The sequence below is a fragment of the Capra hircus genome, chromosome 16 (assembly GCF_001704415.2).
Source record: "Capra hircus breed San Clemente chromosome 16, ASM170441v1, whole genome shotgun sequence".
NCBI lineage: Eukaryota > Metazoa > Chordata > Mammalia > Artiodactyla > Bovidae > Capra > Capra hircus.
Genome location: NC_030823.1, coordinates 53831942 through 53848306, shown reverse-complemented (window position 1 = coordinate 53848306; position 16365 = coordinate 53831942). Strand labels below are relative to the sequence as shown.

The 16365-nt window shown below is 35.9% G+C and overlaps 1 protein-coding gene across 3 annotated transcripts in view; it reads left to right on the top strand.

Annotated features, from left to right (window-relative positions):
• Positions 1-16365, top strand: part of RC3H1 (ring finger and CCCH-type domains 1) — a 73878-nt gene that overhangs the window by 36921 nt on the left and 20592 nt on the right. For 2 of the 3 annotated variants that reach the window (XM_018060615.1, XM_005690899.3), the window contains 6 exons: positions 503-703; positions 4953-5085; positions 9681-9799; positions 11143-11255; positions 14540-14821; positions 15166-15380. In XM_018060615.1, the coding sequence (XP_017916104.1) occupies positions 503-703; positions 4953-5085; positions 9681-9799; positions 11143-11255; positions 14540-14821; positions 15166-15380 (1063 nt within the window). The remainder of the gene's footprint in view (positions 1-502; positions 704-4952; positions 5086-9680; positions 9800-11142; positions 11256-14539; positions 14822-15165; positions 15381-16365) is intronic. The other variant, XM_018060616.1, reaches the window with a different exon arrangement.

Here is a 16365-nt window from a genome sequence, read left to right as displayed (position 1 = left end):
GAATTGATCTAAAGAGAGAGTTATTAAAACGGGAGTGCATTTTATGTGGCTATTTGCTCCTGACGTAATTCCACATATACAGCACTGGAGCTCCATTTGCATTTTGATTTTAGTATATGCAGTAATGCAGAACATAGTCCTTTGTATGCCAGATTGAATCAGCACACTTCAAACATTGGTGTCCAGTATGTGTCTCTTACTGTTCATTTTGTTTTCCTTACTTCTTAAAGTCAAGGTTTCCTGCTTTTGACACAACATATAACAAGTACTTCATGGGCCAGGGGAGCCTGTCTAAAAAGTTGTTGATTGATAACAAGCTGTAAGGAGGCCATCGCATCCCCTCATCTGACACTCAGACTAAAAAGGCACAGTGTTTTTCAGAATAGTTGTATGAGAATTTTCTTCTTTTCAAAGTGTTTTCATGTCTCTATGTGGTCTTATAACATATAAACACAGTTTATTTCTTACTTGACTCATTATGAGATTACATATGTCTTATTAGGTCACCAAACGTGATGAAGACTCTTCTTTGATGCAGCTGAAAGAAGAATTTAGAACCTATGAAGCTCTGCGGCGAGAACATGACTCCCAGATAGTGCAGATTGCTATGGAAGCAGGCTTGCGAATTGCACCAGACCAGTGGTCCTCTTTGCTGTATGGGGACCAATCTCACAAATCTCATATGCAGTCCATTATTGACAAGGTAGACTCTTTTTTTGTTCTTTACTTCTTGGACTAATCGTGGAATTTGGTAATTCATTTATTTAACAAATATGTATTAAAATGAATACTATATATCAGGCTCTTGTAAATTATATTCTCTATAGCTGAGTGTCATGTCATAACTAGTCACATCATAATGCCAGTTTGTTCATATAAAGGTTTTTAAATTGAGGTGTAGTTGACATTGCTTGTATAAGAATTGATTTAATTAATGTTTTACATTTTATCCGGTGCTGCTTTCCATCCCATTGAGAGTCTCCTGTCTATTTTCTCAGTGCCTGTCTCCCTTTTATTTATCTCTGAGTTTTGATCACTATATTCATTAAGCTCATTTTCTAAATGCTTTTATCTTCTTCCTGGAGCACCTATTTAATAGCCTGAAAGATGTGTACACTGAGGTTTCTTGTGCCTCTCGGCCAGGAAAATTTCACATAATAAGTTACCAACCATTCTAAATTTGATCAGATTTTCAGTTTATCTCTACTTTTAATTGTTGTTTGTTATGATGAAAAGATCACTGAAGTACACATGAATTTTAGGTCAGACCCCTAAAATTTCTGACTCTAAAAGCTATATTTAATTCTCTTAAAGCTATAGAGTAAATATTTAAGCTGGTTTTGTTGTAATTCAACATGAAATTTGTGAAAGAGCTGTATAAAGTTTTTAAGTGCCATTTGTATATATTATGTTCAATGATTTTTAAAAAATTTCTACTATTTTCCTTAATTTTTACTCTTTTATCTTAAATCCTTATAAGCATAAAATGAGACTGTATATGAGAGTCCACCCTTTATTTAATTTAAAGAAATGTCGGTATGTAAGAGTAGCCTAAATAAAAAATATTTAACACTTACTGAGCACTGTGTGTCTGGTAGTTTTAATTATTATTTTTTTTTATTTTAATGTGTTAATACTTTGCTTAGAATGTTTTACTTTTTGGCCATACCACATGGCTTATGGGATCTTGGTTCCCTGACCAGGGATTAAACCCTGGCCATGGTAGTGAAAGTGCCAAGTCTCAACCACTGGACCACCAGGGAACTCCCTGTCTGGTAGTTTTAAATAATTCATTTAATCTTCTCAACAGCCCTGTAATATTCCTTTTATACAGAAACAGAGGCAGGTTAAGTACATTTCTCCAGGGTCATATTGGTAATAAGTGACAGAGCTGGATTGGAACTTGGACGTTCTGACTCAAGAATCCAGCTCTTAACCACTCAAACCTCTTCCCAGGCTATTCTCTCCACCCCACCCCACCCTTTTTTTTTGTTGTTGCTATTTCTAAAGATAAGATTCTTGAAATGAGTAGTTAGGAAATGTGTTTTATAACTATGAGATGCATAATTTTCATTATATATTATTTCTTCTGTCCTGTGGAGAAGGCACTGGCAACCCACTCCAGTACTCTTGCCTGGAAAATCCCAGGGATGGAGGAGCCTGGTGGGCTGCAGTCCATGGGGTCACTAAGAGTTGGACACGACTGAGCGACATCACTTTCACTTTTCACTTTCATGCATTGGAGAAGGAAATGGCAGCCCACTCCAGTATTCTTGCCTGGAGAATCCCAGGGACGGGGGAGCCTGGTGGGCTGCTGTCTATGGGGTCCCACAGAGTCGGACATGACTGAAGTGACTTAGCAGCAGCAGTAGGAGTAGATGCCTTTACCAAAATTTAACCTGCCACTCCTAGGTGTGAAATTATGTAATGGACTGATTATAACCTTAATTAGGATCTAAAAGGGGAGTTCCTTTCTACTTCTGAAGAGAAACTTGACTGACTTTTGTGAAAACTCTAGTAGGAGGTTATTAACCTTCTAATCTGAACTGGACTATATACCTAAATGTATACTCTGTAATAATTTGCTCACATTGTGAGCATTAATTTGAATTTAATGTCCTAAACTTTCATGCAACAAACTGGTAAATGAAGTTTGCAGTGTGATATGTTGTTACTATATAGAGCAATAGAACTTCCTGTGATAATGACAATCTGTATACATGCATTGTCCAATATGGTGATCACGAATCCTAGAGACGGGGGAGCCTGGTGGGCTGCCGTCTATGGGGTCGCACAGAGTCGGACACGACTGAAGCAACTTAGCAGCAGCAGCAGCAGCCATACTTGGCTGTTAAACACTTGACATGTATCTTGTGTGACTGATAAACTAAAATTTTTATATTACTTGAAGTTTTTAATAGCCTTACATAGCTAAGGGCTACTGTATTGGATGATGGAAATAGAGAACTTATTAAAAGTGACAAGAAAATCAATAACCATACTAAATTAATAAAGAAATATGAATTTAAAGTTCACAGAGAGGAAGTATATCTAATTGATGGGATAGAATGGGCCCCAATAATAAATACACGTCTAAAACAGTAACATGACAAATATTGTCTGTTAAACTATATAAAGAAACATATATTGTCATTCATTGCTGATGGTTTGTAAAATGGATTACCGATTTTGGAGGAACTAACTTGTCAGTGAAGCCCCAAATTTTTCCGTTTTTAAATTGAAATATAGTTGATTTACAGTGTTCTATTACTTTCACATGTGGGATCTTAGTTCCCTGTAGCAGAAGAGGAGTCTTAACCACTGGACCACTGGGAAGTCCCCGAACCTCAAAATATTCGTGTCCTTTACCAAAGTTACTATTTCCAGGAATTTATTTTAAAGGAATAATCCAAACTTTCGAAAAACTTACAAACTCAAAAGTGTTAATTTGCTAAATTATTTATAAAGGATAAAATAAGGGGATGGTTACAGAAGTTAATATACATCTACTCAGAACACTGAGTAATTACATGGCCAATAAAATTGCAGTTATGTCAGGAGAGATAACCTCTTCAGCTATTAAATAGCATTAAATTTCTTTTTAAAAATGTTAGTGAAATATTTTTGTTAAATCTCAGTGATAGATGCACAGGAATTATATTAGACAATACTTTGAAGTATTTTATAATAAAGTCGGTTAGATATTTTAAAAATATCTTTGTTATAATGTTAATGGTAAACAAATCCAAAAGTTTTTAAATAGCCCATTATAAGTATGTGAAAAACATGCAAAGATGAAAAAATTGAGCAAAAGTCATGTCACCATTTTAATGGTTAGTTAGTTGTGTTACTCCATGTTTCTTTTAATCTATGCTATTTAAAATATACCTTTTAAAACGACCTGTAGGGGAGAAAAAGTTTCATACATGTATTTTTCTTCTAAGTGAAAGTAAGTTTATTTAGAAAGATGCACATGTCATAGGCAGAATGCAGTCAGTTTTATAAGGTGAGAGCAGCCCTCTTCTATATTAATAAACCACAGAGCTAAATGTTTTCAAGTAAGAACCCTTAGTTGTGAAAAGTGGAAGTTAGTCGCATAGACATATCCGACTGTGCAATCCCACGGACTGTAGCCTGCCCAGTTCCTCTGTCCATGGAATTCTCTAGGCAAGAATACTGGAGTAGGTTGCCATTTCCTTCTCCAGGGGCTCTTCCCAACCCAGGAATCAAACCCGGGTCTCCTGCATTACAGGCAGGTTCTTTACCAACTGAGCCACTAGGGAAGCATCACCTAATCTTTTTCTTTTCTTTAACGGTCAAATATATTGTCCACCTTAGGAGAGTTAGGGAAAATATGTGTGTCCATTAAGCCTTAGGAAAACATGCAACCTGATAGCTTCCAAGAATCCCAAACCAAACACAGACTTTTTCTGAACGGGAATGAACACAAATTATGTAGTCCGTGCAACAGATGAGTTCAGATCGAGTCTGTAAATACTGTATATGGTGCCGTAACCTTTGGTCTATAACAGAACTTGAATTCAAACTCAGTTTGACTTCAGTTTCATTGCTTTTGTTGTTGTAGAACATTATCTCTAGACTGTACTTCCAAATTTCAATTATTTGAATGGATCCAGGAGGCAAACTAACATGGTGCTGTAAGAACCTGAGCTCTAAAGAGTATTTCCAAATTGAGGAATTGAGAAAGATCTCACATTTGAGGAATGTAATGGCAGAGAGAAGAGAGTATACAATATACCAACTTGTGGATGCAGAGAAGTGCAAGGCTTCTTCAGGAAGCGAGTGATCCAGTTGGCCAATGCATGGGATGTGGGCGAGGATAAAAATTAAATATAATTAATTGCAAAAAATGATTGTGATCTTGTAAATAATCTTTATTTTTAAAGGATTATCTGGTCTTTGGGGGAAGTTAATATTTATCTTTTTTTAAGTTGCAGACCCCAGCCTCTTTTGCACAAAGTGTTCAGGAACTAACAATTGCTCTCCAGCGGACTGGAGATCCAGCAAACTTGAATCGACTAAGACCCCATTTGGAGCTATTAGCAAACATTGACCCTAGTCCAGGTAAATCCAGGGGGAATTAATGGACTATCCTATATGTACGTTAGTACTATTCAGTGATTCTTTTGTCTTTTGTTACATTTCTCTAGAATTTCCCAGAGTAGTAATTCTGAATCTTTTCTGTAGTAGTTAAGTTTCTAGCCCCAATCTTGTCTCTCTGTTTGTTACTTCAACTAATATTTATTTAATACTTTTTACTGTTCTGTTCACTTCATCAGGAAAATAGATTCTTTCTGTGATCCTTTATGTTTCTTCCTTGTCTCATCACAACAGTGTGCTATATTTTTACCATTTTCATCTCTTTTGACAAAACTCCAGTTGTTTTTTTTTTTTCTGTATAAAGTGTCCTTAATTGCATTTTTTTGGCCCTAACTTTCCCTTCTCCACAATAATCTTGTTCTATCACATATCCTCTTTTGCGTGTCTAATTTGTCAAGCCATTTCCTGTTCCTTCTCCTTAGCCTAAAAATCAACCAACCTTCATTTTTCACCTGATACTTACATCTTGGGTGTGTTAGCTTATATGCTACTGTCCTTATGTTTATTCCTACTACTGAACTAAAAAGCTCTTAATATTCGCTAGTAATTTCCTAATTTCTAATTCCAAAGGCTTCTTAAATTTCTTGTCTTCAGCATTTGGTAATGTTGTTCTACTTCCTTGATAAACTGTCTTGATACCTTATCTTTCTGTAGTCTTAGGATTCTCTTCTGGCCTGTCTGAATGCTAGTTTTGTCTTATTTTGTTCACTTTGTCTGCTCTTTCCTCTCTTGCCCCCTAAAGAGTAGGCTGCTTGTGTTCTTGGAATTTTGCTTTCTCTACACTCCGGTTGAAGATGTTTGCCATTCATTATCAGCATCAGGTATTATTCCTTCACAGATAATAGACTCCCAAATACCTCTGTCACTATTATCTGTTCATCACTCCAGACCTACTTTCTCAAATGCTTTCTGAGATTCTACATCCTCTCTGCTCAGTGTTTCAAAGCAAACTCATCTTCACTTGATACTTGCTTTTCCTCCTGTGTTCCCTTTCTCAATAAATGATCTGATTCTCTGAGGTATGCAAGCTTAAAACCCGAGTCTTTTGTCTTACCTCATATCTTTTCTTTTCACTTGCTCTACACACCATGTCAGACAAGATTTGTCTGTTCTTTCACAATATCTCTCTATCCCATAGATTAATACTGCCTCAATGAGTGCCTCATTCCTTTTCCTGAAACTAAATGCCTTCCATTCTCCTCTACTCTTTTGATTCTTCTAATCTAATCTGCTTACTGCTGCAAAATAAATCACATCTCTGATTTTGACACTCACACTTTTAGTGACATGCATTGCCTGTAGAATAAGGCTTGGGATACTTGACTGTGACATTGCAGAGTAGTAAATTTATTACCAAAGTTGCTTAATCAAATCAGTTAAGATCTATTTTTATTTTTTTATTTTTTGGCCATGCTGCACAGCATTCAGGATCTTAGTTTCCTGACTAGAGAGTGAACCTGGGTCCCCTGCAGTGGAAGCCCAGAGTCCTAACCACTGGACTGCCAGGGAATCTAAGATCTATTTTTAGAACACAGTGATTTTATTTTTTCCCCACTGCTGTGCTTTGAACATTCTGAGCAATCAAAAGATCACTTCATAAGCTCACTACTTCATCAGTCACCAATCTGTCTACATCAGTCTGAGCCAATATATTCTACTCCTTCCTTGTGTGACAATGGATAAACCCTTCTAGCTAAGGCCACCCTCTTTCCTTATGTATCAATATCATCTTGTCAAGTATATCCTTCCAGTAGCCTCTGTTTCTTATGTCATCAGTTTTCCTTCTCTATAGAGTAGCTCTGTCAACATACAAACATTTTATCGTTCTTTTCATCAAAACCCACTTTTGACATCATTTGCCATCTACCTACAATTCCAGTTCTATACTTTTTATAGCACTCTCTTGAACACACTCCAATCAGACATTTATCTCTACCACTCAGTCAAAGTGGCTTTTCTCAAGGTCACAAGTGACTTCCATGCAGCTAATTCCAGATATCAATTCTTGATTCTCTTTGTGTTTGACCTGTTAGCATTTAACATAGTTGTTTACTCTCTACTCCTTGTACCACTCTTTTCACTTTTAGGCCACTGTACTCTCCTAGTTTTCTTCTTACTACATTGAAACCTTGTTCTCAGCCTCTTTTGCTGATTTCTTCTTCTCTCCATAACCTCTAAACTTCCCCCCCCCCCCCATATTTTCTAACCTTTGATGTGCTTCCAGAATTTAATCCTTATGTCTCTTTTCTATTTATACTCATTCCCTAGATAATCTCATCTAGTCTCACAGCTTTAGATTTTATTTGTATGACTCACAAACTTGCTATATTTCATCAGTTCTGAGGCTCACATTTTTTCAGATTTTAGCATTTCTGAAATTGGGCTGCATTTGTATAATCAGTGACATGTAATAATTAGCAATTTTTTTTATTTTGGTAGCGCATAAAATGATGATACATATTACAGTTGATGGTGTTTTAAAATCTGTGTAACTTGGTATTTACAGCCTAGATTTTCTTCTTAGATTCATTTGTATATCTGCCTGCCTGTTATCCAGTAATTCTACTTGAAAATCTAATAATTATAAGAGTAGTCTGTCTAAAAGTGAGTTCCAGCCCATATCCTCCACCTATCCACCCACCTATCGTTCCCATTAGTGACAACTGCATTCTTCCATTTCCTCAGGCCAAATACCTTAGAGATATCATTAACTCATCTTTCTCTCATAAGGTACATCTGATCTATGAACATACCCCATAGGGTCTACCTTTAAAATCCATTCAGGATCCATCTACTTATCACCTGTCTACTACCTCCCTCTTCTATCTTCATGGATGATGGAATAGCCTCCTGTTGTCTGTCTAGTTTTAACATAGGAGCCAGAGTGATTCTATTATCCCTTTGCTCAAAAACTCCAGTGGTTTCCATCACTCAATACAAGCCAGTCTTTTCTGTGACTTACCAGACCTCACATGATCTGGTCTTCCTTTACCTCTCTCCAGCTTCTTGTACTCTTTCCCCACCTCATTCATTCCAGATTTCACCTCCATTAACATGTCAGGCATACTCCCATATTAGGGCTTTTGTACTTATTCTTCCTCTTCTTGGAATGTTTTTCTCCCCATATATCATAATAGATCCACAAGGCACATCAAACCCTACTTTTGAGTCTCTAATCAAATGTAACCTTCTCAAGGAGCCCTTTACAGGCAACCTTGTCTAAAATTTTGCACATACCTGTTCCACTCCGTTTCTTTGCTCTATTTATTCAACTCATCGTTCTGTAGATAATTTGTGTTTTGATTATTTATCTTATTTATTGTCTGGCTTTTCTCCTTTAACAGAATAAGGATTTTTGTTTTGATATCTACTGCTTCTTGAGCAACTTGAATAATACCTGAAACTTTGTAGGTATTCAATAAAATACTTTGTGTATTACTGTTCTCTTTACTTTCTCTGTGCCTTTATCCTTTTTTCCTGATGAAGTTCCATGTATCTTTCAAAGCGTAGTTCAAATGCCATCGCCCAGAAGTTTTTCAGTGTTCGAACAGGAAGTCATTTATACATATGCATTCTTGCTTCATTTTATATTTCTTTTAGAGAACATTTCATATTTAGCTTTGTAGTTAATTTTTCCTTTAGGAAATCACAGCACTTACTAAATGAAGAGTGTGTATAGCACAGCTGCTTTATATAATAGCTCTTCTATTAAACTTTTTAAGCATTCTGTTTACCAATACTTATACAAAATTTCAAAATAGACATTACAATTTGGCTTGACTATAGGCAGTTCACAATTACATTTGATCCAAAGTGTGTGGTCTGTACTATACTCTCATTTTTTTAGGTGCAAACATTTAAAAACTAAAACTTTTTACATAAAAATCTCAAATTTCAGTTTTCCCTGGGAGACAGAAGTGTATCTAGAAGTGTCATCCTTGCATCTTCACATAACAACAGTCAGCTAAAGTTGAGTAGTCACCGTAACCTTAGATGGGAGACATACTCTTTAACACAGTCCCCGTCACCCTTTTTTTAAAAATCACTTTATCTCTTAGAAATTTATTTTTTACTCTATTTTTTGATTCTGATGTGTTATTATTTTTTAATTGGAGAATAATTGCTTTACAATGTTGTGTGAGTTTCTGCCATACAACAACGTCAGTCAGCCATAAGTATACATATATCCTCTCTGTCTTGAACCTCCTTCCTATCTCCCACCCCACCCCTCTAGGTCATCACGGAGCACCGGGCCTGTCACTCTTTATTGTATTTCCAACAATAAGGGTCTGATGACAGATGCTGTTTATTATCTGTCATATTTCATTCCTGTATGTTACCTTCACACTCTCTGTAGCTATTTTAGTTATTTGCAACCCCTACTTTAAAAGGATATATTTATTTCTTTAAAATGATGTTTAGGTGAATAAGCTATTTCATGAATAGCTATATGAAACTTAGCTTAATTCCACTGAAGTGCTGATACTCCTTTACTAATATAGTACTGGGCAAAACTTTGAATAACATAGTTTGAAAAAATTTTTTTGTTTGTTGTATAGATGCTCCTCCTCCTACTTGGGAACAGCTAGAAAATGGGTTGGTTGCTGTGCGTACAGTGGTACATGGGCTGGTTGATTATATCCAGAATCACAGCAAAAAAGGAACAGATCAACAGCAGGTAAGGGAGGTGTTTGAAATTTAGAAGTAAGCTACTGTGGTTATCCTTACAGATAAAAATTAACCCAATAAGATGACGAGAATATTTTTAGACTCTGTAAAGACTAGAAATTAAACTAAAAATTAAAAATCTATTTTTAACTCCCTATTTGATTAGACATCAAGAAAAATGTAACAAAAATAAAAAGATTTATAGTTTAGAATGGTTAGCAGCCATTACTGGATTAGCCTAGTAATTTTGCCTGACGGCATTGAAGTTAAGTAATCCCTGTTGGCATGATGTAGTGCTGGAGTCACTTTTCACATTGGATATAGCAGCATTTGATTCCATGTTAAAGGTTATTCCAGTTATATAAACTTATTCTTTTCCTGGCTACTATTGCTTTTCTGTTTGATTATAAGTATTACTTTTTAGGGCTAATGCTGTATTTCTCCAGTACTGTTCATGTATTCTGTAAATGCTTTTTCTGTATTACTATTTAAATATTTTTCATTCATAATGTCTCTTATGCCAGTGGGCCAAATTTTCCTCAGATATTTTTTAATGGAATATATGGCAGTAAAATATAATAGCCTATGTTATGGCTGGAATTTAAAATATTACTCCCAATGATTTCATTTCACCCTCAGAATTTATGTTAGGTTCACTTTATCTTTTATTTTGCCATAGTAAGCTTGAGAAGTTAAAATTTTGTTATTAATTTATCTGGCTCAGATAAATATTAACAATTTCTTTAAAAGTAAGAAATATTAGAAGTGTCCTGCAAAGTCGAATAGTACACATATGCTTTTCCCAATCTAAGATCAGAATTTTATTTTATGACTAAGATATTTAGAAAAATTAATGTTAAAATTTAGTTAAAATTACTTTTTAACTCCCTATTACAAAAATAATATTAACTTTTAAGTTCCTCCCATGTAGATTTGTAGTATGTTATAAAGGAACATAATTGTAAGCATAGTTACATTGAACACTATCCAAATCAAGTATTAAAAGACAGGTTAAGTATTTGAAGGTCCTAAACTCCAGGGGTTTGCTTGTCCACTGTAAAATGTTAGAAGGAAGATCATAGAGCCCTCATGAGATTGAATCAAGAATTTATGTGATGTGACATGTTTGACAGTTAATATCAACATAGAAAAATCAGGGCTACATTTTTTAAGTAATTTATTTTTGGACTCTTCTAAGACCTCAGACAGGATAATGTTCCAGCACTTTTGCTCTGAGTAGTCTAGATAAGTGTATAAGTTAGTCTCAGTTATTCATCTGGATTATTAAGTTCTTTAAATAGCGACACAAAATTTACATTATTTTAAATAGCTAATGTTTAATTTTGATCTTAGCCTCCACAGCATAGCAAATATAAAACATACATGTGTCGAGACATGAAGCAGAGAGGAGGATGCCCTCGGGGGGCCAGCTGTACATTCGCACACTCACAGGAGGAACTGGAAAAGTAAGTTTCAAAGTCATCAGACTCAACCTTCCAATAATTTGTTAGAGAATAATTTGCTGCCATTGAGAAATAGGAAGAAATGTATTTGCATTCCCTTTGATGAATAGGAAATGTGTAGAAAGTAATACAAAACTTTAAAAAAAGAAAAGCAAATCAGTTTCCTTACCTTTCATTACATTGTGCCTACAAATGGAAAACTACTGATGGTTAACTAGATCTAGAAGTGAGTCATTTTCATTACCCCCTCCCCGAAATTAAAAGTCTCAGAATTTTCATCAGCTTTAACTGATTGAACTTAACTAATTGAAAATTGCATTTCCAGTGGAAAAATTTGCCCTTTGGTCTGTCAAGAAAATATTTACTGCCAGGCTCATTATTACAGATTCTTTCAAATTTCAAGGACCAGATAATTTCAATGATGTTAAATCTCCAGCACAGAGTAAAAAGAAAGGAAAAAACCTCTTAATTGTTTTATAAATCTGTGTAACGCTGACACTAAATTTGACAAAGATAGCACAATTAAAGAAAGCTACAGATTCACCTCACATGATATTTTTTAAATCCCAGCTATTATAACTTGGAATTCAGTTCATTAAAATAGACACCATTACAAAGGTGCAAAGGTAACACAGTATAATTACTGTAGGTTAGAGAAGAAGTGTTTTGTAACCATGTGATCATAGCCAAAGATACCAAAACGCATTTGAATAATATTTGATGTCCATCAAGTTTCCTTGGTAGAACAAAAATGTCATAGATATTTTCCCAACATGATAATTATATCTCAAATCAAGAGCCAGCATGGTAGCCTGATGCTTACTTGGCATTAGTTTATTAGATACAGTCCTGTTTCAGACAAGAGTCAGGGAAATTTTCTGCTAGTAAAAAGTGTTATTTAACATTCTGGAAGTTATAGCTAATGTATGTAAGCAAGAGAATAAAATATCCAAAATCATTAAATGGGAAAATTCAAGAGAAATGCTAGAATCAAAGGAACCAAGAACTGGGGCTTCCCTGGTGGCTCAGAGGTTAAAGTGTCTGCCTGCAATGCGGGAGACCTGGGTTCAGTCCCTGGGTTGGGAAGATCCCCTGGAGAAGGAAATGGCAACCCACTCCAGTATTCTTGCCTGGAGAGTCCCATGGACTGAGGAGCCTGGTGGGCTACACTCCACAGGGTCGCAAAGAGTCGGACACGACTGAGCGACTTCACTCACTCACTCACTCACTCAGCAAATCAAAAAATTATATGAAAGCAAAAAATGAATTGCTTTCATATAAACTAAAAAGGGAAACATAACCAGTTAAAAAATAAGGTGACATTAAAATCCCTTTTGCATTAACAACAAAAAAAGTTAGACACCAAATAATCTAATAAATATCCAGGATCTATATTGAATTGAATTATAAGAGTTGACTAAATGAAGCATACCATGTTCTTGGATGAGACTTAGCATTATAGAGGTTTTATTTTCTCTTAAACAGTAAATTCAGTGAAATCTCAGAATCTTTACAGGGTGATTTTTTGGCCCTAATGGATTCATTCATTTGGAAGAAAAAATATGCCAATAACCAGGAAATTCTGGGGAAAAAAGTCTTCAGTGGGGACTAGACTAATAACTATTAATATTAACCTGTTTTATGAAGCTAAAGTATAAAAACTGTGGTATTAGCATAGGAATAGACAGAGCAATGAAATACAGTCGAAAATCTAGAAAGAATTCCAGATACATATAGGAACTCAGCAATGTGAAAAAAAGTGGCATTTCACATCAATATCAAAAAAATATAATGATGAAACAACTCTATTTGAAAAATAATTAGGGCTGGATTCTTAACCTTTACACCAAAATGAATTATAAATTTCTCAGAGATTTAAATATTTAGGAGAAAACTATAGAGTACTTAGAGATTTTTGTTGTTGTTACATCATCGTATGTAGGAAAGGATTTTTTATTTATTTTTGATTGCATGGGTCTTGATTGCTGCATGGGCTTTTCTTATGGTGAGTGGAGACTACTCTAGTTGCAGTGCACAGGCTTCTTGTTGCTGTGGCTTCTCTTGTTTGCGGAGCATGGGCTCCAGAGCACTCAGGCTTCAGTAGTTGCAGGACACGGGCTCAGTAGTTGCAGCTCCGAGGCTCTAGAGCACAGGCTCAGTAGCTGTGGCGCCCAGGTTTTGTTTCCCCGTGGCATGTGGGATCTTCCTGGACAAGGGATCAAACCTGTCTCCTGCACTGGCAGGTGGATTCTTTACCACTAAACTGCTAGGGGAGCCCAGGAAAGGATTTTTGAAGAATGACACCTGCGTGCATAAAGAAAATGAATAAATTTGATTAAATGAAAGTTAAAAATTAAGATAATGGCTCAAACACCACAGATGTAAAAAAGAAGGAAAAATGGTGGTGAAATGACATGATACCTGTAACACAAAATGATCTCTTACAAATCTATAAGAAAGAGAAGAACCAGTAAATACATGGATCAGACATGTAAACAATTCACCGAAGAAACACACATGGCCAGCAAACATGTGAAACTATGTTCCGTTTCACTGATTGTTAAAGAAATGCAGATTAAAATAAAACTTGATTTTTTTTTAACTGTCAGAGACTGAGACTAGCCAATGTTTAATAAGATATTGAAAAAAAGCCTTTTTTTTTTTTCTTTTAATCAGTAGGAGTTATAATAGCTTTGGACACTATAACAACTTCTAATGTGCATACATTAAACTTAGTAATTCTGCTTTTGGTTATTTACACAGGTGTGAAGTATATGTATATAATTTTCTATTACCACATTGTTTTAATAGCAAAAATTAGGGGCAACCTAGGTATACTGACATAAAGGAATAGTTAAGATTTTGAAGTAGAGGAAAAAATTTACTAAGCAACTATCAGTTCAGTCCAGTTCAATCACTCAGTCGTGTCTGACTCTTTGCCATATATAACACTATTTCTGTAAATAATAATCTTACAAACGTAAGATTTTTCCATAGAGTGGAAAAATGTGTATTATATACCAAACTGTTAACAGTAGTTACTATTGATGGGTGGTCCCCCCCAACCCCTACTCCAAAGTTTGTGTATGTGTGTCTGTATATATATGCAGACACACACATATATATACACAAGTTTCCAAGATGATAGCTAGAGCCAGTGTTTCAAGAGAATTTCTAGAAAGTGATATGCTCAGTATCTTTTCCTTTTGTATCTTAAATACATTTTATTTCTTGATTTTTGCTTCCACAATTTTGGTTTTTGTTGTGCACCTTTGCTTTTTCTATAGATTTCGTAAAATGAACAAACGCCTAGTTCCCAGAAGACCCCTGAGTGCCTCTTTGGGTCAACTTAATGAGGTGGGCCTGCCTTCAACAGCTATCCTTCCGGAAGAAGGGGCAGTGGATCTGCCTAGCAGAAAAACCCCTGCTCTGCCAAATGGGATTGTATCATCAGGGAATACAGTAACACAACTGATTCCACGAGGGACAGACCCCAGCTACGAGTCCAGTCTGAAACCGGGAAAGATCGATCACCTGAGCAGTAGTGCCCCTGGGTCTCCTCCTGACCTGTACGTTGTTTTTACTAACATTTATTTAAAGTTTCTTTATTGACATAAAGTAGAAGGAAGAAAGAATAATCAGTGTTTTGTTTAGGGGAGGGGAAAACCCTTAACTGGATGGCTCTATTCTGTTGTTCTTTATTTCTATTTCATGTGCCAGTGATATTTTGAGGAACAGTATTGGTGACATAAGATCAAAGTTTGCAAAATTTGTGGAAAACAATGGTTATTGGAAGAAACCGTTTCCCAAATTTTGGCAGTTTTTTTTTTTTTTTTTAACATGTAACAGTTTGTATACATTTAGAAATGTTTTCAAGACCTTAAACTTGACATGCAGACTCTTGCTCCTATAGGCTAGAATCAGTCCCTAAGAGTATTTCTGCCTTGCCTGTTAATCCACATCCTGTACCTCCAAGAGGACCAACAGAGCTGCCCCCTATGCCTGTCACTAAACCTCTTCAGATGGTGGCGCGAGGTTCTCAGCTCTATCCAGCACAGCAGGCTGATGTTTATTACCAGGATCCTCGAGGAGCCGCTCCGCCGTTTGAACCAGCACCTTATCAGCAGGGTAAGAATAGAAAACTATATGTATTAGAGTATATCTATATACATGTTTGAAATGAGGTGTTCAGTTGTGGTGGTTAATATTAGTGTGGTAGAAATTAACTGCAAGACTCAAGGAAGATCATTGAGAACTTGAGGACTCAAAGCCTCTGGAAGAATGCCCTAAATAGAGGTTTTGGGAATAGAAAGGAAAATTTACAAACGGATTGTAAATTGAGAGTCTAGAGTCAAGGAGGAGTAAGACTATTGTTAATCCAGGTGTGACTTGAGGTCTGGACTAATGTGGTGAGAAAATAGGAAGCAGGTATTTGAGAAAACAGACATAGCCAGTTTTAATGGTAATACTAGGTATGGAGAATGAGTTTTCACATAATGTAATTCATGTTAAAAAAAAATAAGCAATGAAGAAAATATATATAGGAAGCTTCTGTCCTAATTGTCAACAGAGGAGCTCATCAGTTGAGGTAAATGTCTTGAAATTGGGAAGCTACTGCTACAACTGTTGGGTCGGGAACTCTAGGAGACTTCCCTGGCAGTCCAGTGGTTAAGATTCCATGTTTCCACTGCAGGGGGCACAGGTTAGTCCCTGGTTGGGGAACTAGAGCCTACGTGCCTTTCAGCATGGCCAAAAAAAAGAACTCTGGAGTTATGCAGTTAGCCACTCTATCTATCTATACCAGCAGAATGGATCTTTTGAGGGCCATATCTCTTTCCAGTTAACTCAGTCTCACATTCTAAACTTAAGCAAATGAAAGATTTGTGGAACCTAAGCTTCAGGAAAATAGTTTTTTTGCTTTCCAGTGTTTGCAGTATATTAGGCACACCAGAAAGATGATCAGAGAATTGAGCGAGCCAGTTTACTGTTGTAGACTGTGAGTAGATTGATGTTTTCAATAATTTGGAAGGAGAATTTTTGCTTGATATTTTTCATAAGTCTAGCCTGACTACATACCTATGCAGAGGGGAAAACATCTAAAAAATGAGTGGAT